The sequence below is a fragment of the Nymphalis io genome, chromosome 14 (assembly GCF_905147045.1).
Source record: "Nymphalis io chromosome 14, ilAglIoxx1.1, whole genome shotgun sequence".
Taxonomy (NCBI): domain Eukaryota; kingdom Metazoa; phylum Arthropoda; class Insecta; order Lepidoptera; family Nymphalidae; genus Nymphalis; species Nymphalis io.
The window spans coordinates 11423837-11449195 of NC_065901.1; the positions used below are offsets into that span (position 1 = coordinate 11423837).

Here is a 25359-nt window from a genome sequence, read left to right on the forward strand (position 1 = left end):
TGAGCCAGTGTAACTAGAGATACTGGCACATTGGCGATGTAAGGAATGATTAATACTTCTTACAACAGGTGGCCATTTGCCCGTCCACCGTATAAACATTAAAAAAAAAACTTGCTAACGTACAATGACGGCGTAAGAGAGCGTCATACCGTTCGCCGTCACGGCGTACGGTACGGCGAGTCATTTAGATGATTCACATTAAAAAATAAATAAACAAAAGTTATCAACTCCTTTATTTTCAATTTACATACATAATTTGTTTATAACAATCACAACCTTCCCCACGATACGTAAATATATTTTATGCCTATATTTGGCTTCGATTGTGAATAATACATAAATATAATATGTATATATATATATATATATTACATTAAAATTAATATAAGTATAAATGAGTGCTAATTCTGTTCTCATACAATTGCTACCCACGATTCAAGACTGAAGTGCTTTTCGTTATGAACAAACTCGAGCACCGCAGAACATGATTTCGAAATGCCAGGGAGTGATTTGCGAAAATGACTTTAATAATTATAAAGTTTAAAGGACACACGCATCAAAATAGCGTATCACCGTAAATTTCACGTGAAATACGAAGTGAGTGACGGAAAAGAGGTTGTGACGGTTTGTGAATTGACATATTTCGTTTAATTTCCTTATAGTATTATAAGCTAAATTATACGTACAATTTTTATTTTGTTATTCTTTATTATTATTTTATGTTTTCGGTTACATTTATCAGGATGACTTTTATACTTCTTACAAAAAAAACACATATATGACAAGGTTAGCGGCGACCTTACAAAAGTTCACGGGTCATCTAAATTCAAAATGGCGGTCAAATACTGCCAACGCGTTAGCGTTTTTGTTCATTATCTCGGCCATTTCCAAATATTAAACAAAAATGGTAAGTTGTTGTAACTTTGATCAAACATTTGTGAAGGTTTTTATATAATCTTGACATGTGTGACGTCATAATAAGCTAAGTGTAACTCTCGAATCAGCAGGATGTAACGTCATGGGCGCTCGAATGTCAACAACGAATGGTTTCGTTCGCGTTTCGACGAACGTTCGACCGCGCTCGTCGACTTTAGTAACGGGCGATATACGCACGTGTAACAGCAGCTTTACGAGACAGCATTTCATTTGGTTCAGTGCGAATCTTTTACCTGGAAAAAAATTGCAATGTTTATTAATTCATTAATTAATATATTAATATAATTAATGAATAAGCTCCAAAACCTTCTCCTCAAAAAGGTAGAGGAGGCCTTTAGCCCAGCAGTAGGACATTCACAGGCTGTTACACCTATGGAGCTCAGCAGTAGCCATAATGATTTCGAAGTCAGAGTGAGCCAGTCTAATTTTATGCTTAATATACTTATTTTAACTAATACATATCTTACATGATAAGTTATCTTAGGTATAAGAGAAAACCCTAAAATTGATTTTTTAAGGACATTCGAAAAATGTACTGGTGGTAGAGCTTTGTGCAAGCTCGTCTGGGGAGGTACCACCCACTCATCAGATATTCTACTGCAAAGCAGCAGTACTTGGTATTGTTGTTTTCCAGTTTGAAGGGTTTGTGAGCCAGTGTAGTTACAGACAAAAGGGACATAACATCTTAGTTCCCAAGGTTGGTATGTATGTAAGCGATGGTTAACATTTCTTACAATGCCGATGTCTATGGGCGTTGGTGACCACTTACCATCAGGTAGCCCATATACTCATCCGCCTTCCTATTCTATAAAAAAAAAATTAAGCTAAAAATTATAACATTAGGAATTGTATGCTAAGGAATTACTTATTATTAATAATAATTACATGCATGTGGAGTATTGCATTTTATATGCAATGGTTGTAGTCACAATTATTGTGTAAGACCATATGTGACCTCTCACCATTAAGAAGCACATTCACACGTCGATCGTAATTTAAAAAAAAGATAAAAAATAAATATTTTCTTTAATTTTGAACGAAATAAACACAATTTATTATTATTTCAATCCATCATACACATTTTAATATTCCAATAACTATAATAAGCAGTAGTAATGTTTCTTTCCTGGTATTATTGGTGACATTTTTCACTCACACAAACGAAAAGCGATCTTGTTCATACGTTATAGAGTTTATATTCGCATATACTGAATTATCCGTTCGTATTTCTGTAAAAGAACGCCTGAGACCGTATCAAAGCGCTTACAAAGAATTCCTTGTAAGGATAACTTTGCCACTAATAAGCAAAAATTGTACGAACAGGCGTTAAAGGGCGAAATTTAACTGCACCTATACTTCTATAGTCGAAAAATATTATGCAAGTAAGCCCTTATAAGCACTTTCGTATGGTTGTTTTAGAAGAATAATAATGGAATGTTGTATGCTGATTGGTCGCTTATTACGTCATCAGCTGCTACCTATCAATGATAATTAAGATTAATGAAAATTAATTAATTTGATTTTGAACTTTTTCAATTCAGATTGAACATATATTAGTTAATCTGAGTTTAGCCAATGTTTCAGAAAATCAAATTCAGTCAGTCAAGTCTTAAAGTAAATTGTTGTGTGTGTGTATTAAACATAAATTTGAGGATTAAATGCCTTATTGGTTTCGAAAGATCTCGGGTTCAATTCTCGGAAACAGTTTTATAAACTTATCAGGTATTTCTCTCAACAAATTCTACTCTCGAGAAGTCATTTAAGTTCGTCGTAGGTCGAAACTCCCTTGACTTGGAAAGGCAAGCTTGGTGGTATGGCTTTGTGCATAGGTATATTTTTTGGTCAAAGTCGAATTCATCTCATGTCGTACGTTTTTACATGTATTTTAGACTTACCGAGGAGACCAGAACCCCCTGTGCATAGGTATATACCACCCACGAATCACAAAGCGATACTTAATTGTTGAGTTTAAAGGGTGAGTGAGCCAGGCACATGGCATAACATAGGGAGGCATGACATCTAGATGGTTAATATGCATATTTATAATATATAAATATATGTACAATATGGTGTCAATGTCTATTGGCGTTGGTGACCGCGTACCATACTGGCCCATTTGATAGTTCGCCTATCTGAGTCAATAAGAAAGCCTTTACAAAGGTTAACTGTTCAGCTTGCACCTGGTCACTCCTCGGTCATTTTAGGTTTTTATATATTGGAACATGAAAATGGCCACCAGGCCCGAAATCATTTGAAAAACCACTTATAATAAATTTGAAACTAATAATATTATATATTTAATTTCAAGCTGAACAAATGGATACACTAAAATAATCTTAATAAAATATTAGTAAAAAGCAATAGGAATATTTTATAATGAACAAAGACGTGGACGTAATATTAGTCATTACGAAAGTTACTCGTATCGTGTCCACGGAGCGTATAATAGTTAAATTATATAGCTAAGTTCAAAGGCCAGCCATAACCTTGTTCTATTTTAGTGAAACTTTACCAATTTGAATCAAATTACCGAATACAACGTCTACGTTGAAGTGTACGTGTGTTTGATTTTAAATACTATAAATATATAATCACTACGTGTAGACTATGACGTCAATGTATGGATGTAGCTTGATGAATCTTAATGACGGTTGCGTGAATTTGTACGTATAAGTAAAACTTTTTTTTCTTTTGACGTAATTACTTAAAACTTATATGTATTTAAATAATATTACATTTGAATCGTGAATAGCGAACAATATAGAAAATAATAAAGAAAATAATAAAAAAATGTGAAAAATTGTGTGCGTTGACAGCGGACGGCGATGCAAAAGTGTCAATTTATGTTTTTTTCTTAAACGTAATGGCGTGAGCTCCGTGACATTACATACTCCTGTGTAGCTGTCATTCTCGTAGCTCGTTAATGGACTAACATTTTTAACACTACGTATTATAAAACAAAGACTCTCGCCGCGTCTGTCTATTTGTCTGCCTGAACGCGATAAACTCAAAAACTCCGTTCGGTAGAAACGGATTCTCATACGATTTTCACCAGTGGACGGAGTGATACTTGAGGAAGGTTTAGGCGTATCCCCTGAGGAGAGATCCGCCGAGCCACGAGCGGAGCGAAGCACGGGAGAGGCCGCGGACGCGTTATATCAACACGATCCCGCAGCCTCTCCGATCCGTGCAGAGGACGAACATCGCAGTGGTTTTAGTGGGTAAGAATCCCACATAACCCAGTTTCCCCCTCCCCATGGGAGCTGGGTACCTTTCTGAAGGTTTCACTTTGTGAAAAAAAAAAAGAAAGGTTTAGGCGTATAATTCATTATTTGTGTTAATTTTCTGAAATACGACGTTAATTGTTTAAGATGATATTCTACCGCAAAACAGCAGTACTTGGTATTGTTGTGTGCCAGTTTGAAGGGTTTGTGAGCCAGTGTAGTTACAGGCATAAGGGACATAAAATCTTAGTTACCAAGGTTTGTGGCGCATTGGCTATGTAAGCGATGGTTGACATTTCTTACAATGCCAATGTCTAAGGGCGTTGGTGACCACTTACCATCAGGTGGTCCATATGGTGCATATTTTAAGGACTGAGTTTAGAAGACATAGTGTGTGTAAAGACATATGTAGGTATGTAGGTATTCTGTTTATCTTACGATAAGATACCGAGATGCTGTGAGCCGGAATAGGTAACTAATATAGCTAGAATATGAACATACTATGTAAAGCTTCATAGAGTAATCCAGTAGCATATGTATGTGTTATACAAATGAGAAAATTCATTTCGAAATTTAAAAAAAAAAACAAGTAACCCATTGTAGTTGATTAAATTATTTTAAAATTCATCTAATGATTTGCAGTAACATAAAAAACATTGCGAGATAGTAAAAATTCTGACTCCAACATACACCGGAGAAACGCTTGAATTATCGAATGTTTCTTTTAAGAATGTGAGGATGTATCATCGCGGTTTCATCTATTCTGTGTGTTGAAGTGAAAACTTCCTTAGGCGCGTTGCGCTGGCTTATCGTAGAGGATAAATTAGTGGCTTCGCATTATCGACATGCTAATGTAAATTATTAACATAAATTTAATTACTCCGTGTAACGATTAGTCGGTAAAGGTCTGAAATACTACGATTATTCTACTAAACCGAGTTTGACGACTGCCTGATTTATTTTATAATAATTTATTATATAGTCATAAATACAAATATGCGATGAGAAAAGGTTATGGCGATAAGCACCCGTATACACACACACATGATGTCCTTTTGAACGATTTCAGTCACGGCATGTGTGACTTTACGATATAGTTTATTAAGTCATTATCTTTGAATATAGAATTCTAAAAAAAAAAAACAAAATAAAGATATTCAATCGATTGCATCACACGAACAAGACGCAACGAGCATATAACTCCGGATCCGAACTCACCGACGCAGTACCGCGGGCCGTCCCCGAACGGCGCGTACGCGCCCGCCGCCGCCGCCGCCGCCGCGCCCGCGCCCGCGCCCGCCGCGCGCCAGCGGGTCGGCCGGAACGACTCCGCGTCGGGAAAGTACTGGAACAATACATTGTTCGTCTCTTTTTACATGTTATTTGATGCGGGTTGGATAAAGACGAACAGATAGATAGTCCGATATTACATTAATCTTAAAACACAAAATTATAAGGCAAAGTAGTAATGGTATGACAATAAGAGATGGCGTTGCTTTGCATTCCTTCTTGAGGTGACTTCCTCCGGTGTGTGATTTTGCGGATTATTTAAGCACGGTCGAAGACCGCGGTCAGTCACGCACCGCACCAAGGCTTTCGCGACGTTGCGTGTCTGTCTTTTTTGTCATTCCTGAATGCGAAATGAAAGAGAACATGTCACTGCAGCTAATAATAATCAGTTTTGACATGCTCGCCTATGTTTATGCGGATGACTGCGGACCACAGCGCACGAGCTCGCACCGCACCTTTGAATTTACCGATTTCCAGTGGATTCGAAGCACTACAAGAGATTTTCACAGAAAATACTCTAACCACAATGCGTCGATGCGGTCCAGTAGATTCAGTCCGTAATATCACACACCGCGGGAACCCACTCATAGAGGAACTTTTAAACCAAAATGTAAAAATGAAACTATACACAAAACGTAATAAATACATCGCAATAATTATACAACTGTAAAGTAACTCAATTATCTAACTCAAACCACAAACTCTCACACAAAGTTAAAAAACTTGCTATTATTATGATATAATTTATAGTTAAGTCCAGTCCATACATCGATCAATCACCGTTCAAAAATAAACCTTATTTCAATGACACATAATACTTATATTTAAACAATAACGATCTTACTTATAAACGCTACTTAGCGGCTGTTTAGTTAAACACTGATTTATCTCTTTCTGACATTATTGATTTCACATTCGAAAGAAGAAGACACAGCATTAGCACATATGTAATTTATTAGGTTATTATATTTTATTTAAAAAAGCTATAAGCACCTGATCATCTCTATGTAGGCCCAGCGTGGGGAACACCACGATGGTACCCTTCTCCAGCACCACATCGGTGCCCGGAATGTGATAGTCCATCGTGCACATGCGCTGGATTGTGGGGAATGGAGGGTACAGTCGTAATATCTCTAGAAAATAAATTTTATAAACAAATTAATTCGAACATATATATAACCCGTATAAATACAAGTCAATCGTTTCAATTTAAAAAGAAAAAAAAATATTTTTACAATCTAAGATCATGATGGGAAAGTATCTCCGTCTGTGTGTTCGATTTCACGTTTAAATCACTGAACCGAATTTGATGTAATTTGTTATGATGAAAGATCGACTCTCATGGAAAGTATGTCCTACTACTATTTTTTTTATACATAACACATGCCCTCTCTATCTAACTCTAAATTAATGAATAATACACATAAATCTTCCTTAAAAATCACTTCGTCCAATACTTAACTATTGGATTGGACCGTATTAAAATCAGTTCAATAGGTTTTTTTTATTATATATTCGCCGGGATGGCAAATGACTCTACTCCACCTGATGGTAAGTGGTAGTAGAGTCCAAACGCGACGACGGCCAGTACAGACGGGAAAAACGTTCTGCACTAGCCGCCTTCGCCTTGCCGGCCCGCAAGATGCCTCTTCACGCCTCGTTTGAAGGAACCCGGGTTGTAAGAGGAGGGGAACACATGAGTGATTTGAGTTTAACGCGTTAACACAGACAGGTGCAACGGGACTTTATTTAATAATATGTAGTGAAGTGTCGAGATAACCCAGTAGTTAAAACGCGTGAATCTTAACCAACGATCGTGGGTTCAAACCCGGGCAAGCACCACTGAATTTTAATGTGCTTAATTTGTGTTTATAATTCATCTCGTGCCTGACGGTGAAGGATAACATCGTGAGGAAACCTGCATGTGTCTAATTTCATTGAAATTATGCCACATGTGTATTCTACCGACCCGCATTGGAGCAGCGTGGTGGAATAAGCTTCTAACCTACTCCTCAAAAAGGGAGAGGAGGCCTTCGCCCAGCAGTGGGACATTAACAGGCTGTTACTGTAGTGAAGTGATTTAAATATCTTATTTCCATATCGCTCGGCATTCTATGACACTTTAAGATGAGAATATACGAATATGTTATTATCCTTGTCCTATGTAATATTGTATTAGACTGTATGACGAACGACACTTCATAGGGCTTTGTGCAAACTCGTCTGGGTAAGTACCACCCATCAGATATTCTTCCGCACTGCCTCGTTGGTCTAGTGGCTTGATGTAAGGTCGCAGACCCCGAGGTCCTCGGTTCAATTCCCAGATCGGGCCAATAAAAAGTCATTGGGTTTTTCCGCCAGAAAATTCTCAGTAGCAGACCGGAGTCAAGAAGTTAGAAGTGTGTACACTCCCGTGCCTCGAAAAGCGCGTAAAGCCGTTGGTCCTGCGCCTGAACTCTTTGCGGTCGTGTCGGGTTGCCTTCCCATAGGATTATGAGAGCTAGAGAATAGAGAGTGCACCTGTGTTTGCGCACACACTTGTGCATTATAATATGTCCTGTGCAGTTGACTAATCTTTCTTGAGATTGGCCGCCGTGACCGAAATCGGTCTGGAAGACATTATTATTATTATACCAATCTGCCAATGTAAATAAATAAAAATGGAATGAAAACAACAATAAAGAACTACATACCCTGTATAACCATATCCATGTAAGTTAAGTCCTGCAACATTTCAGAGCTCATCTTGTTCCCGTGTTTCTTATATACTTCCTTTATTTCATCTCTCATTGTTTCTTGGATTTCTTGGTGAGCCGCCAGTTCAAGGAACAGGAAGGCCAGGGTTGAAGATGTCGTTTCGTAACCGCCAAGAAATATTATAAATGCATTCGCTGCTATCACCATGTCCGCTGTAATTATTATTAATTCATCGTTAAATACTTCGACTTAAAGTCACTTGGATTCTACTTGATGCTTTGTGCAAACCCGTCGGAACGCCTTCCCAGACGGGTTTGCGCGTCTGGGAAGGTACAATACGCTGAATAACTCTCCAGTTTCGTATAATTTGGATGAATATTTAAGAAAAGGTTTATAAGAGAAGAAGAAGATAGATGAAGAAAATACTATGTGTATGTATATGTGTTCAAATTTCCAAATTAGTCATCAAATAGTGCTCGCTCAAAGGCTTTACGTGCTGTCAGAATCATGGAACTGAATTGCCAACTTGCTAACTCCGAGATGTTGCTAAGAGTTTTCATTAATGAGATATAAATCAGTTTTTACAGACTTGATCTGGAATTCGTATCCAGGAATTTGCAGCCAAAAAGCTACTTATTAGACATAAATAACAATTAAAAGTAATTTGTATGCTTAATCACGTCTCTGAACGCATTGAACGCACTAAGGAATGCTTGTCATAAACTTAGGCACTGATTTAAATGTATTGTATCATTCCCCATGCTAGACTAGGCTAGAGTTATTTCAGAGCGTCACAGATGTAATCGTTTTAATTATAATCTGTTTCAATTATCTTCATTCGTGAGCGGAAAATCACACAGAAAATCCATAAGAACTCAATGAAAACTTCGAGATAAACACTTTCCTTTATCTAAATAGAAATGTCGGAATCGTTTCTGCGGTGGAAATTCTAGAGTGTGGAGCCATTAAACAAAGAATTGAATTGAACGAGAGTGTAGGATAGTGGAGCTGTTATTAGTACAACCTTTCTTAAAGAAGACTTATCTTGATTAGTTACGACTTAAATTTCCTTCGAATATATGAAATCCATTTTAATAAGAAATGATAAGACGAGAATCTTAACCTCAACCGGCACTGAATTTTATGTGCAAAAATCGTTTTTATAATTCATCTCGTGTTCGGCGGTGAGTGAAAACATCGTGATAATATATGGTATGAATAGTCAGTATAGTGATCATGAAATTGGAAGTAAAATTAAAGTGGATATAAATAGTTAAGTAGATTAGTATAGTAGGTTGTCGAGATGACCCAGTGGTAAGAACGCGTGAATCTTAACCGATGACCGTGGGCTCAGCCCGGGCAAGCAAAATAAAATTATATCAATCAATGACTTTCTGTATTGTATAATATTGCAGAGCTATTAAAATATCGCATGGTATATGTAACCGTTATACTAATTTCATTATTAGAACGTACATTTCGATCTTGATCGTTATCAAAGCAATTACGCAACATTTTGAATTACGTAAATAGTTGCCCTCAATGAACTATCTTGAAATCGATCCAATTTGAGTTATTATTCACTAATTATATATAATTATGACCTTTTGTTCTTTTGTTCTCTAAAATTTTTTCCCTAAAATTATATATAAGTTTATATATATTTATATATTTATAGAATAAGAAAGCGGACGAGCATATGGACCACCTGATGGTAAATGATCACCAACGCCCATAGACATAGGCATTGTAAGAAATGTTAACCATCGCTTACATCACTAATGCGCCACCAACCTTGGGAACTAAGATGTTATGTCCCTTGTGTCTGTAATTACATGGGCTCACTCATCCTTCAAACCGGAACACAACAATACCAAATACTGCTGTTTTGCGCTAAAATATCTGGTGAGTGGGTGGTACCTACCCAGAAGAGCTTGCACAAAGCTCTACCACCGGTAAAATATATAAATATTTAATCGTAAATTTAATAATAATTTCACAATAAAATGTATTTGTATTTTTACGGACTTGTAATTGTAAATGATTTACTTTATTTAATGATTATTTATAATGTGATGCTTTTACGAATGATGTGATAACCTTTGACTAGTAAAACATGTATAATTATAGGCACAAGGGACATAATATCTTAGTTCCCAAGGTTGGTGGCGCATTGGTGATGTAAGCGATGGTTAACATTTCTTACAATGCTAACGTCTATGGACGTTGGTGACCACTTATCATCAGGTGGCCCATATGCTCGTCCGCCTTCCTTTTCTTTTAAATGGAGATTGAAAAACCTTTTCAATTTCCATTTAACTGTCTATCTAATGTATCTATTGTTGGTTGTCCAGAATAAAATAAATAAATAAATCTGCTAAAGACCAAAGATCGACCAAATAAACTAATATAAATAACTAAATACATTTACACGTTCGTTATTCTGATAATAATCAACTATAATTTATATCAACAAATTAAATTAAATGTTTATGCCTCTATTCGATGAAACAACATGGCAGCAGTCAGATTAGATGCCTAGTGACGTAATTTTATAGAATAATAGCAAAGCCCGCGGATTTGCCAGCGTAGATTCCAGTTTGTGACGAAAATCCAACAACATCTCCATCTCCCATCTTAATCTATTTGAATTATACATATGTATGCATAATTTCCTCCAGACCGCTTTCGGCCACGGCGGCCAATCTCAAGAGGGATTAGCCAACTGCACAGCACATATTATAGTGCACGAGTGTGTCGCAAAAACAGGTGTACTCTCTATTCCCTAGCTCTCATAATCCGATTGGACCGGAAAGAGTTCAGGCGCAGGACCAACAGCTTTACGTGCTTTCCGAGGCATGGAAGTGTATACATTTCCAACATCAAGACTCCGGGCTGCTACTAAGAATTTCCTGATAGAAAAACCCAATAAATTTTTTCATTGGCCCGACCTGAGAATTGAACCCAGGACCTCCGGGTCAGCGGCCTTATACAAAGCTACTGGACAAACGAGTGTATAATGTAATAGATAAGCCTAAAATAGTGAACAACAAAGATACGTACGTGAACGTCGAGTTCTTATAACTTTTGATAGACCGACTAAATGGTACCTTGTAATTATTGATAAAATCACATACAGACACTCCAATTTTATTTATATGTATGTATATATTAATCGAATACTTGTAATTGAATTAATTAATTTTACTTATATTATCATTACGAATATTTGTGTGTGTTGAATGTTTGTAAATCAATAACATTCGAACAACTGAACCGATTTTAATGAAATATATACAAATCGATTATGAAATAAAACATAATAAAGGTTTTTTTGGTGTTCATCTAACTAATATTATAAATGCGTAATTGAGTTTGTTTTAACGCACTCACGTCTTAACTACTGAATTGATCATCATAAAATATTACGTACGACAATGGGTATGTAGTGGTCGAAAAAATCCATGGCCAAACTGTTAAAAAATAAAAAATAACCGAATAAAAAGGGGGCGTATTGTAACCACTGGTTATATTATGAACAAAAACGATCTTAATCAAAACTGTCCTTAGTTATGATGCTTTAATAATACTTAATTTGATTTTGCCGTTCCCCATTCGTTTAATATTATTAAATCTCTCTAAATGATCCTTTCTACGACGTATAAATCTAGCTTAACTCTTCGTCTTGAACGCCCCAATATCGTATCTCGTGTCTACACTATCAAAGAACATATATATATACCAAAGTACATGTACATATATACATATAATAGCGGAGTCACATTACGTGCATTCATATCTCAAGGTCGCGGGTTCGAATCTCTGAACGAATCAGTAAAGTTACTGGGTTTTCTGGCAAAAAGACTCAGTAGCATCCCGGATTAACGGCGTTGATATTGTTACATTGTGCCTCGGAAAGCAAGCAATATCTTTGATCATAGACGATCTCTCAAGCTTACCATCTCATTAGTCGTGTGAAAGTATCGAATGTTCTTTACACAAACTTATGCACTATCGCTCTTAAATATCCTATGTGCAAATCGGATACATTATAAAGATTATAAAAAAACGGTTGAAATTAGTAATAGCTAATTGTTGTCATATAAAATATATAAGTTTAATATGATTATTATGTATATGATTGATGATAGCTACTGATCGGTACTTCTCGGTCGAATCTAAGTCGTAAGAGCCTATTGTAGTCGACATGATTGTAGCTGTAGTCTGGACAAAGAACCAGATTATCTCACATCCATCCAAATACTTTTATCTATCTATAAACCATGTATGAGGCTTATACTCACTGATCTTAACTTCATTTTCCTTCTCTTCCGCTGTATCAGTTCTGTCTTCACTCCTCAAAGCCATCATCATGTCAATAAAATCGCCACGTTTTTCTTGTACTCCTGAAATATTACTCAAATTAAAATTTGCTATTAATTCATTAATTCATTAATCATATTAATTAGCCGTGGAGTACTGGCTTAGAATAGTACTCCCCCAATCTCATCCCGTGGGTGTCGTAAGAGGCGACTGAGGGACGGGAAAAAGGGGGGATGGGCAGCAGCGTCCCCCCTCCCATAAACATCTTACCCCCTACTGCGCTCGCCAACACGCCTGCCCAGCGCGGCGAGTATGGGCAAACCCCTCCCTTAATGGCAGATGCGCCCAAAAAAAGGCCCCCAGTTACCGGCAAGCCCGCTAAGCCCGACCAAGGTAGCGGTCGCGGTATCGGCAGGGCAGGGGGTGCTAAGAATCACCGGTTCACGGCAGGCTACCGTATAAAACGACTGAAAATGGCAACGTATAATGGACGCTCGATGAGGCTGGACCATCACCTCGCCGAATTAGAAGTAGAGTTAAGTCATATAAACTGGCATATACTGGGGTTATCTGAAGTCCGAAGACAGGGGGAGGACACGATAACTCTAGAGTCCGGTAACTTACTCTACTTCCGCGAAGGTGATAACCTCTCCCAGGGTGGTGTCGGTTTTCTAGTCAAAAAGGATCTCATTAGCAGCATTGTGGAAATCAGTAGTGTGTCGAACCGGGTAGCGTACCTTGTCCTAAAACTTTCCGACAGGTACTCCCTGAAGGTTGTACAGGTATATGCGCCAACTTCGACATACTCTGATGATGTGGTCGAAGCGATGTACGAGGACATCGCAAAGGCCTCAACGACACCTCGAGGGCCCACTACAATGTTGTTATGGGAGACTTTAAATGCAAATGCTGGTAAACTTTCTCGAAGCGCAGGGGCTTTTTTTGATGAATTCTTTCTTTCAAAAAAGCCTCAGAGGAGGTGGACCTGGCGAAGCCCCGATAACGTGACAAGGAACGAGATAGACTTTATCATTTCGAATAAAAGGCACATATTTAGAGATGTTTCAGTGATCAACAGGTTTAATACCGGAAGTGATCACCGCTTGGTTCGAGGCACTCTAAATATCAACTTAAAAGCCGAAAGATCGAGAATGATGAGGTCTACTCTCCGACCTACCATGCTCCAAACTGCTCAAGGCTCCGAAAAGTTCCAAATGGAACTTCAAAATCAATTCACCGCGTTGGAAACCATAAGCAGCATTGATGAGAAAACCGACACGCTGGTCAAAATACTGCAAAACACATCCCGCAAGTGTTTTCCGCCACAGAGAAGAGACAACGCACCAAAACTCTCTGCTGAGACACTCGAGCCCTTGAGAAAACGACGAGAACTACCATCGTTTTTGTCAGATAAGGCCTTAAACCGAACAATAAAAACGCTGACGCGACGCGATCTCCGACGCTCCAATACCCGTGCCATCAAGGCTGCGATTGAGCAAAATCGGGGATCGAAAGTGTTCGCTCGCAAGTTTGGGAGGCCGCGTCTGACAAAACTTAAAACTGAAAATGGTGGGGTCGTTACCTCTAGGCCTGAGATTATCGGAGAAGTAGAGAGGTTTTATGGGCAGTTGTTCTCTTCAAGATCGGATAAACCCGTGGGAATCAGTATTGAAGACCAGCGCGCCCCTCTTATGCACCATTACTCCGAGGAGCTCCCGGTCGTTGACCAAGGAGAGATTAGGGCGGCTCTAGAACAGCTTAAAAACAACAAAGCTCCGGGAGATGACGGAATCACAACAGAGTTGCTTAAGGCAGGCGGGACTCCGGTCCTGAAAGAGCTAGCAAGCCTCTTTAATTCCGTCATCCAACATGGCAAGACCCCGGAAACGTGGAGCGGGAGTGAGGTGGTACTGTTTTTCAAGAAAGGTGATAAAACCCTCTTGAAAAACTACAGACCAATCTCCCTCCTGAGTCACGTGTATAAGCTGTTCTCAAGAGTCGTCACGAACCGTCTCGCCAGACGACTTGACAAGTTCCAGCCCCCAGAGCAAGCCGGCTTTCGATCAGGCTACAGCACCGTGGACCACATCCATACTGTTCGGCAGATTGTGCAGAAGACCGAAGAGTACAATCAGCCGCTGTGTATGGCATTTGTGGACTACGAGAAAGCCTTCGACTCCATCGAAACCTGGGCAGTGCTCGACTCATTGCAGAGATGTCATATCGATTGGAGATATATCGAGGTACTGAGATGTCTGTACAACGCCGCTACAATGACTGTCCACATCCAGGACTGTAAGACGAAGGCGATCCAACTGCGCAGAGGGGTGAGACAGGAGGATGTAATATCCCCGAAACTGTTCACCAACGCGTTGGAAGACGTTTTCAAAACGCTGGATTGGACTAGGTATGGAGTCAATGTAAACGGCGAGTACATCTCACACCTTCGATTTGCCGACGATATCGTCATCATAGCAGAGTCGCTGGAACAACTCACCGAAATGCTGCGTAGCCTAGGCGAGTCTTCCCGGTGTGTCGGTCTCGGTATGAACTTGGACAAGACCAAGGTCATGTTCAATAGGCATGTCGTGCCGGGACCGATATACGTCGAGGGGAAACCTCTCGAAGTTGTTAGTGAATATACCTACCTAGGACAGATAATACAAGTCGGTAGGAACAACTTCGAGAAGGAAGCCGATCGAAGAATTCGCTTGGGATGGGCAGCATTTGGCAACCTTCGTCAAGTCCTCAAGTCGTCTATACTGCAATGTTTGAAGACGAAAGTCTTCAACCAATGCGTCTTACCTGCCATGACATACGGTGCCGAAACGTGGACACTAACTGCGGGACTAGTCCACAAATTCAAAGTCGCTCAGCGTGCTATGGAGCGAGCTATGCTCGGAGTATCTTTGAAGGATAAGATCAGAAATGAGATTATCCGGAAAAGAACCGGAGTCACCGACATAGCTTGCAAAATTAGCAGGCTGAAGTGGCAGTGGGCTGGTCACGTATGTCGTAGGACCGATGGCCGTTGGAGCAGACGAGTCCTAGAGTGGAGACCGCGAATCGGCAAGCGCAGCGTAGGGCGCCCTCCAGCCAGGTGGACCGACGACCTTAAGAAGGTGGCGGGCACCAACTGGATGCGGAAGGCGGAGGACAGGGAGCTTTGGCGCACCTTGGGAGAGGCCTATGTTCAGCAGTGGACAACGATTGGCTGTTGATTGATTGATTGATTAATTCACGCCAGTATATAGTCAAATGTATGGTGATAAGTATTAATTAAAGATTAAGAAAAGAATTAAACACATAGACATTGGCAGTTGAGGTTAGCAATCTTAATCCACGCGTATATTTCGTTTTGGATAATAACAGAATCTGTAAAGTGGACTATAAAGTGTAATAAAATAAGTCAATATATTTATTTTAAAAAAATAAAAATGATTATTATTTTAATAATTTTATTGATTTATTTTTATTTAGGCTCTATCACTGACTGAATTGTCTGTTTACTTTCAGAACGTATTTGATAAAGTAGCCGTATGTACTCGTACAAACGTAGAATTTCATTAACAAATATATAACGCTGATCAATCACCAAAAACTAGTATATCGAATCATCATGTTAAGGAAGTAAGAAAGAAACGAATATCATAACAGTTACCGACTTTAAAACTAAATGAATTCAAGAACGAGATGATTCAGTAAATTGTAAGTGGAACACTTGGATCTTAATTGAAGTTTAAGAGTTTTAGAGAACTTAATTTGTGTTCACAGTTCACTTTTGTTCGAAGTAAGACTTCGTTAAATGTACCAACAATCATTGTAGTAGTAACTCCTCCTTAATTTTCACATATTCTTAATTTTGTTTTAAAGCGCCTATTAATAATTTTTATTAATTCTTTTATTTTTCATGTACTTTGTTGCAGCATCAGTACAATGGAGCAGCATCGTGGGATACGTTCTATGCCTTTTCCGAAAGAGGAAAAAACGCCTTCACCTAACAGTGGGACATGACGTATAGAGTATTAATAATTATTTTTAAGCTTACATTTTTATTACTCTCATACTCGAAACTGTTACAAAACGGGAGCGTCTACTAAGTAAAACTAAGTATGTCAAAAAGTTTTAAAATAAGGCAAGCGTATAATAAGTATTGTCGTGGATAAATGTGAAAGCGTACCCGTATCCTCGCCACCTGCGGAGCAAAGAAATACAGTGGCGTTTTTCGGTACGAATCAGACATAACCCTCCATCATCTCCGGGGTGTAGATTGCCCCACGAAAATAAGTATGGCAAAAATAATTGAAATTTGAAAATTTTTTATAAACAAATTTTATTCAAGATAGTTTATACAGATACTTCGCAACCAAAACACAACAAAGTACATAAAAAGGTTAGTATCGACCATTACAAACGTCAAACACAGGACCGACCTCAATCAGCATCCCCAACACAAGGTCTATTTGTAGACGTAATCTATATATCTATAATATATCTTTTTTTGTAGTTGGAATCGCGTGTAAAATTATTAACAGGGATTTATTTGGACATCATAATTATAATACACGGGTCATATGGGCTGTATGACCTAATGTTCCCAGTTATGTTTAAAATTCTCTTTCTTAGAAATGAGTTCTAACTCAATACTTTCTTTTGGGAATAGATTTTCAGAACTTCCGGTAATGTAATATTATAAATGGTAAATGGTAATGATTTTACATGTACTTAATTTGAGTTTATAATTTAAGGAAAACGACGTGAGGAAAGCATATTGAATGAGAAACTGCCACATGTGTCCAAGTCCAAGTCACATAAGAACAGCGCGGTGGAGCCTAGCACATTACTCAATGGGACATTTACACATTACCCATTTATTTATTAGAGCATTTACTCCTTTTGGATATATTATACGAGTGGATGTGTAGTGCGATTAGATCGGCGACCGCCACACATCTGTTACTCTACTGTAATAGGTACTGTACATTGTGATTGCAGTGTCATAACCTCAAAGAAGCTGCTTAATTATAGTGTATGAATTGGTTTATATTTTTACAGTGTGAGCTTATATAGCCAATGGTAATATGTTGATCGTCTGTTGTACAAGTAACTAATCTAATTTTGTCTCAGCTTTTCTTAGAGCTGTAAAATACAGTTGACACGGAATAAAAGGTAAATTGATTCACTTGCAACTAATAACCTCATGGCATAACTCGATATACTCCGTAATCAAGAGACCGCCTCTGTTTCAATTATCAATTGTCCGTTTAAAAATATTTATTTACGTAATAATTATTTATATTGAGGACCTAAATAGTATATAATCGTAAATCATGACTAAGTGGCAAGAATGCTATCAGCATTTCCTCGTTGAACTTTCGGACGAGAAACGAACTGTCCTGTCGGTAGTAGAGGTAATAGGATTGGGTCTTATATGTTGAAGTTTTTACAGTAATAGAACGGGAACCAATGGATAGGAGATCCATTGGTTCGCTAAAGAACTATAGAATAATTTACATTGTCGCCAAAAAGTATTTTTATTTTAAACTTTTTTAATTATTTATAATACTTAGGCAGCCTAGTAAATTGGCCACTTAATGGTAAGTGATCACCACTCACAACCACCACACCACTATAGATTGGTGCCAATATGCCACCAACCTTGGGAAATTAAAAAATCACAATTTTTCAGTAACTTTTACGTCCAATTTATTTAGCAATATTTCGAACATTAAATTTTTTGAGGATAACTCGAAGATAATTGATAAAGTTTTAACGATGACGGAAAAATTCTACGTCATTTAGTATAAAATAAACTAAAAATGAGAAGAAATAGCTTGATCGTTATAAAACAGTAATGATAATACTTTGAAAAATTTTGAATTGAAATCTCAGATGCCCTACAAGTTTTAAACCTGCACTTGGTGGAGTGTTAACTCTGCCGAAACTTCGAGCTTCTCCTGAGATTTTTTTTGGCACAAGACGTTTCTTTTGGCTTTGGTTCGTATTTAAGACTATGGCTGTATTTTACTCGTAATATAATAAAATTAAAGTACATTATTATTATAACGATTTTATTTAGCTAATTACTTAAGTTCGTTTTTTCATCAGCATCATATGCTGCTCATGAAATTGCATTGTAATTTGAAGAACAAAATTCCAAGTTAAGGTATTTAAACTTACAACATTTATTTATCTTTATGTAGTCCGGTTTAAAGATTAAGTGAATCAGTGTTATTATGTACAGTACAGTAACAGACTGTTAATGTCCCACTGCTGGGCTAAGGCCTCCTCTCCTGTTATTATGCGAATAATGAAATTATTAAAATGATATTTCTTTCACTGTCAAAATCTATGCATCTGTGCGCATTGTTATCGTTTATAATCAGATATATTTTCGGCAAAGCTAACCAGTAAAAATTGTTGTTTTCAAATGTAACTTAATCTTGAATATAGGATTGATGTCCTTTATTTTTTGATAGAATATTTCGAACAACAACTTCATAACCATACAAAATATAGATCAGAATCGAAACGTAGAACATAACCAAAACGTAATAAAACTTTTCAAATTCTTACCATTTTTCCTATCTTTGATAACGTTGACTACGATATTGTAGAAGAAATCATGTGTTTTCTTTGGTATGATTCTCATTTTAAAAAACAACACGAAAGCCGGCCACAGGTGTCTCATCATTCTGTAATGTATAAATATTTGTGTTACAATAAATTTTTATCAATCGCACTTATAACGACACAAATATTCAAATAAAACAAATCACATATGACCTTACTTATAAGCGAGTGTTTAGTTAAACATCGGTTTCTCTTCTACTAGCATCATTTGTTTAACATGCGAAGGATTCATAATTGTTCAACTAATCACCCTTTAAATAACACTTATACGTAAAGTCATTAATATTTAGCAAACTAAATATATAAGGAACAGAAACACGCTGTTAATGTCCTACTGCTGAGCTAAGGCCTTGAGGAGAAGGTTTGGAACTTATTCCACCACGCTGCTCCAATGAAATTAGACACATGCAGGTTTCCTCGCGATGTTTTCCTTCACCGTCAAGCACGAGATAAAGTATAAACACAAATTAAGCACATGAAAATTCAGTGGTGCTTGCCCGGGTTCAACCCACCATCATCGGATAAGATTCACGCGTTCTAACTACTAGGCCATCTCGGCGTTTTAGAGTTCGAATATTTACAAGGTGCAGGCGGTAGTGTAGTGAGTTGAATCGTGTAAAAAAATAAATAAATTAGTATATAGAAAGGTCATTTAATGAAATAATTGTTCTCGTACATTCTATGGTTGTTCTAGATAATAAATAATAATTATTATTGTATGAGTGCACGAAAAATCACTGTTTTATTGAGTTCAAATAAAACGGTACAAATTTTCATGCTATAGCATCAGCATATATGTCGAAATATATAATAATACATAACAACCAGTCTTAGGCGCTAGAATTTTGATGTAGCAAAACAGTTTCCTTTACGCATATCGTAATATTTTTTAATTAGAAGTGTAAACAACTTTTTATTCATTCTTATTTCATGTGTTTTCTTGTATTATAACTATGACATCTGTTAGATGTTCTGAATAAATATATAAATAAGCGTTTGTTCATTGACCAATTGGATAATTATCCAATGTGGATCGACCAAATGTTCCAGTTTTCTGATGAATACTCAATTAAATAGTCATATCAAAATGCATATACTTCTCAAAGATGTTGAAGAATGATAATTCATAAAAGGCTCCAAGTGCCACCGCAAATGGATCGTTAGCGTTGTCCATCACGTGACTTTTAACACCAAAAGCACACGGTACTATCGCGTCAGCTGTGTAACCTCCCACTAATTCATCTGAATTTACCACCGACGACTTATAATCGTTATTATTGAACTCTTTTCCAATTGCATTTGGTTCGTTTGATTTTTCATCATTTGCTTCGGTTAGAAGTTTTTGTATTCGTTGAACAAACTCGTTCGCTGTGTTCTCTATTATTGGTAGCATTCCCTTTAATTTTATTGGTCTGAAAAATATATGAGTATAAAATTAATGAAAATAATAAAACTGACTCGATTACAAAATATCGTTATACTAAATGGCTTTATATAGTTTAATTTGATGTCATTCATTCCAATAGGAAATATAAAGAGGAAATAGTAATATTATAGTTAGATTATCTTTCAATCGTTATATGATTGCAGAAGTAGTTATTTTATTACCTCGAAACTTCGTCTCATTTGTGGCGTAAAAGTTTAAGAGAAAGTACATAATTACTTGAAATATTTTAGAATATTCACCATCAACCAAAGAACTATGAAATTCATTAACAGTTAAAAGAAGAGATTTACGTACGTTAATATGCAAAAAAAAATCGTAAGCGACATTTTTCTTCTTCTTTGTTGTTATAATATGTATTTTATTTATTTGCTTAAAATATTTAAATTCATATAAAGCTGCTGATATACAAATACTAACGTAGTTACATTAAGGGAACGACTATATACAAAAAGCTGGATATTAAATTTTGAAAATTATATACTCACGAGAATATTGGAGATATCTTGGCTCGTAATCTCTTCCACTCATTTCCTCGCAGGTACAAAACGGACCCAGCCAGAGGATCCAGCTCCTTGTCAAAGAAGAATCCCCTGTCCGTAAAGTACATGAAGTCGTTGACGCAGACCCGCTTGATGAGCTCAGGGTCACAGATCACGAGAGTTCGCCGAAAGAATTGGTGAATTCCTGAAATAATTGGAATAAATTCTGTAGTGGCATTCTGTCTGATTGAATTCGATTGCCTTAAAACTGACGACCGTTTGAGGTTGTGAAAACAAAACCTTCAATGCCAATGGTCGTCGCTCCTTTTTCGGTAGGAAAAATATTTCATACGTAATGTTTTCGTTCGAACGATGTTCTTGTGGGTTTCCCTTTCTTGCTTCAATGAACACGTTAATCTGTCTACAATATTCGTATAAACAAATTGATTCGATGATTCGATTTCAACAAGTGGTGTTTTAAGGAGTATTAGTATATCAATTTAAATTTAAATCAAGTTAACAACAACAAATTATGGTCAAGTTATAAAATTATAGCCGTATTTTGAACTCTTAAATCAATTATATGATTAAAAAAGAAAAAGTATAACTAACTCTGAATAACACGAAACTAACGCAAAAAAACAATACTGTAGCGAACGATCTGAAAATTATCAACGATTATGAGTATATATTTACCAGTACTTAAAAGTATAACAATATAAAAAAAATTCAAACCTACCCGCCATACCATTACTATTTTTTATAACAAAATCAATAATTTCCTTTTGCAATATTATACAATTTAAAATAAAAATTAAATTACTAAGAAATAAATAATGTATTACTTTACATTTTTACCGTATTTTAATAAGGTTCAGACTGACCATGGAGGTTCTATGTATTTAGTTTGGCCTGACCTTAATAGAAGTTGTAATCTCGACCGTATCGATCCCTTCCCTTGTCTCTTATCCCACAAAATATTGGCTAAATAACTAACTTTCTTGATACAAATAAGGCTCATTTAACACACATGCCCTGCAACTTATTGACCTCATCAACTCAAATGTGAAATAAACTAAACAATTATATTGTCGTTATTAGTTACGAATGAAATTAACATAATTGTTAATAGATTTCGCGGCATCGTGTACAGAGAACTTAAAAATGGACATTACAGTACAGCCGTTTCACGTACTATTTTCAAATGTATTTATTAAATTTTAATGAATTATTTATAGTCTTATTTATAATCAAAGTTCTTTTAAATATAATATACGTAAGAATTATTTACATCAAGGCTTTTTAAAACATGTATAAAAATAAAAATTTAAAAAGCACAAATGCCACAAAAATAACCGCATCGAATGGTGACAAGAAAGCTAGCAGCATTTACACTTTGAATTGCATATCCGATCATCTGTACGCAAAACGAACCAAACAGTCACTAGCAGGGGCAATAAGACGAAGTGATTTTTTTTTCAGCCTTTTGCCGTCCACAGCTGGACGAATGCCTAGACATAGAACGCCGGCCATCCCGATCTTGGGCAGTCCACATCCATCCCCTACTTGCCAACTTTTTAAGTGATATTAATCTAAAGTACAAAAAAAACTCCTAATATACATGATCGAACAGAGTTATGGGCTACTAAGATTTTTGTAACAGAAAAACCAACATTTTTCTACTGGCCGAGATTTGAACTCAGGACCATATATCCTTATAAGTTAGCTACTATACCACCGAGGCAGATATTCATAATAACACTATTACGATAACACGACGTATACAACATAACGGCAATCAGTTTCAGAGCGTGACGACAATGAAGCTATCAAGTTCGATCGAAATAGTAAAACGTCATTCGACAGCCACGGATGACGAGTTTAAATCATCTAATATATAATAGTATATTTAACTAATTATTTAATTTTAATAGTAAATATATGTTTATTTATTTATTAATACACAATGTTAAAATTTAGTGCCGCCAAGACGAGACAACGGAAGCGCGGGCACTACCTACCTTTTTTCGATGCGTTTCGTCGTATTTTTATGCTGTTACAGATACTGTCTGGACAATGCTAGAAAGTCAAGATTCTAAGGATAGGATGTCAATATAATACTTATTAAACATATCGAGTTTCAAATATATATCTATTATTATATTAAGAACTTAAAGCTTGTAATTAAAGTATAAATAGTTTAGTTACAAATTAAAGTAATAAATATAGAGATGAGAATGTAAAGAGCATGCGTGCGGTCATACGTGCGTTCATTCATATGTGTGTGTGTGTGTGTGTGTGTTACATTACTGGTGGTAGGGCTTTGTGCAAGCTCGTCTGGGTAGGTACCACCCACTCATCAGATATTCTACCGCAAAACAGCAATACTTGATATTGTTGTGTTCCGGTTTGAAGGGTGAGTGAGCCAGTGTAACAGGCACAAGGGACATAAAATCTTAGTTCCCAAGGTTGGTGGCGCATTGGCTATAAGCGATGGTTGACATTTCTTACAATGCCAATGTCTAAGGGCGTTTGGGGACCACTTACCATCAGGTGGCCCATATGCTCGTCCATCTTCCTATTCTATAAAAAAAAAACCTGGTATTATTCTATATATCTACTAGGTATTATGCTTCATTTTTATCTTTATTAAATATTGTGTTTTTATGTTGGTTTTGACATAATGAACAAATCAATTATTGAATAATGCGTTATATGTATTGACCATGCGACTTGAGTTGCGAACATAAAAAAAAAGTAAAAATAGTATATTTCATATTTTTATTAATTAAAATTTTCTAACAAAAACATCGTCTTAATATAGTTTTTAGTAAAATATCTACAGTTCGACGAATTCAGAATAAAATGTAAATAAATATTTCGCGTGTGTTTTAATATAGGATATTAAAACACACGTAACAATAATATTCATAGAAATTAAAAGGTTCCTAGAAAATATTACATTCATATTTCAATAATGTTCTTCTATTGAAGCTATGAAATAACATTATAAGGATTTTGAGTCGAAATCAAATTAAATATTCTTTATTCAAGTAGGCTCTTATTAGCTTTTCTTTTGAAACCGTCATTTAGGAAAAAATTTGCATAGTTTGTACTGATTTCCACAAATGAAATTTACATATAGTAACATATACCTAACTGTACATAAATTCTATTTTTACTAGCCTATGTTGACTAGGCCATCAGTACCATCTAGTACCATCAGATTATTTTTACTGGTGGCTTTGTGCAAGCTCGTCTGGGTAGGTACCACCACTCATCAGATATTCTACCGCAAAACAGCAGTACTTTGTATTGTTGTGTTCCGTATTGAAGAATGAATGAGCCAGTTTAATTACAGGCACAAGGGACAAAACTTCTTAGTTCCCAAGGTTGGCGGCGCATTGGCGATGGTTAACATTTCTTTCAATGCCAATGTCTACGGGCGGTGGTGACCACTTACTATCGGGTAGCCCATTTGCTCGTCAGCCTACCTATTCTATAAAAAAAAATTTATCATATATATACATATATTCTTGTGTATATAGTTATTACTATATATTAGTATTCTAGTTTCACCGATTTGACATGTGTTAATAACCCTTTGTCTTTCTCTGTACAACCCTGACATTTCGATTCGGTCGTTTAAGTAGATAATATATGAAAACGTAACAAAAAAATTAACAAACTCACATGTTTAATAGTAGGATATAATAATGCATTTAATAATCTTACCTAAAATCTTTTTGGCCTTATATTTGTCATAGATTTTTTTAAAACAAATTCCACCTTGCTCTTTTCCCGCGACAACTGACCCAATATGTCCCACCACGGGCAAAGCCGGGGGGGAATACACACCTCGGTTTACCCAATAATCGTAATCGTACATAAGCACACATAATACAAGATTTACATATATTAAATATGTACATATATGCCACAAAATATCACTTTCAAATGTATAATTTTGTAAAATCCACGCTAAAAAAATCACTGTTTGGAATAGAATATTTTTAAACCCGAACATTTTTACAATATGTTATCACATTATATTTTAAAATATAATATTTTATTGAATAGTTTAAAAAAAAAAACAATTTACGATGTAAAGTGAATAACCGGCACCAAAATTTTCATTGTTATTAATTAACAACTTAAAAACAATATATAAAATATTGGTTTTGAATTCAAAACTTTCGTAACAAACAAAATCGAAATCAAAACTGCAAAAATACTAAACTTCGAATTAAAATTTGGCGCGCAACTACACAACAGCTCGCGCATGCGCAGTAGCCGAATGTGTTAACAAAACATGCGCAACTCGATGCTG

At 36.4% G+C, this 25359-nt stretch overlaps 1 protein-coding gene across 1 annotated transcript; it reads right to left on the reverse strand.

Moving 5' to 3' along the window:
- Nucleotides 1-940: 940 nt before the first annotated feature.
- Nucleotides 941-21398, reverse strand: LOC126773258 (probable cytochrome P450 6a14). The gene is made up of 9 exons (XM_050494075.1): nucleotides 21330-21398; nucleotides 21036-21234; nucleotides 20201-20515; nucleotides 19047-19165; nucleotides 12452-12553; nucleotides 8144-8359; nucleotides 6444-6583; nucleotides 5379-5505; nucleotides 941-1169 (listed from the first exon to the last, which is right to left on the reverse strand). The coding sequence occupies exons 2-9, from the start codon at nucleotides 21155-21157 to the stop codon at nucleotides 973-975; spliced, it is 1338 nt and encodes a 445-aa protein (XP_050350032.1). The 5' UTR covers nucleotides 21158-21234; nucleotides 21330-21398; the 3' UTR covers nucleotides 941-972.
- Between the last annotated feature and the right edge of the window lie 3961 nt (nucleotides 21399-25359).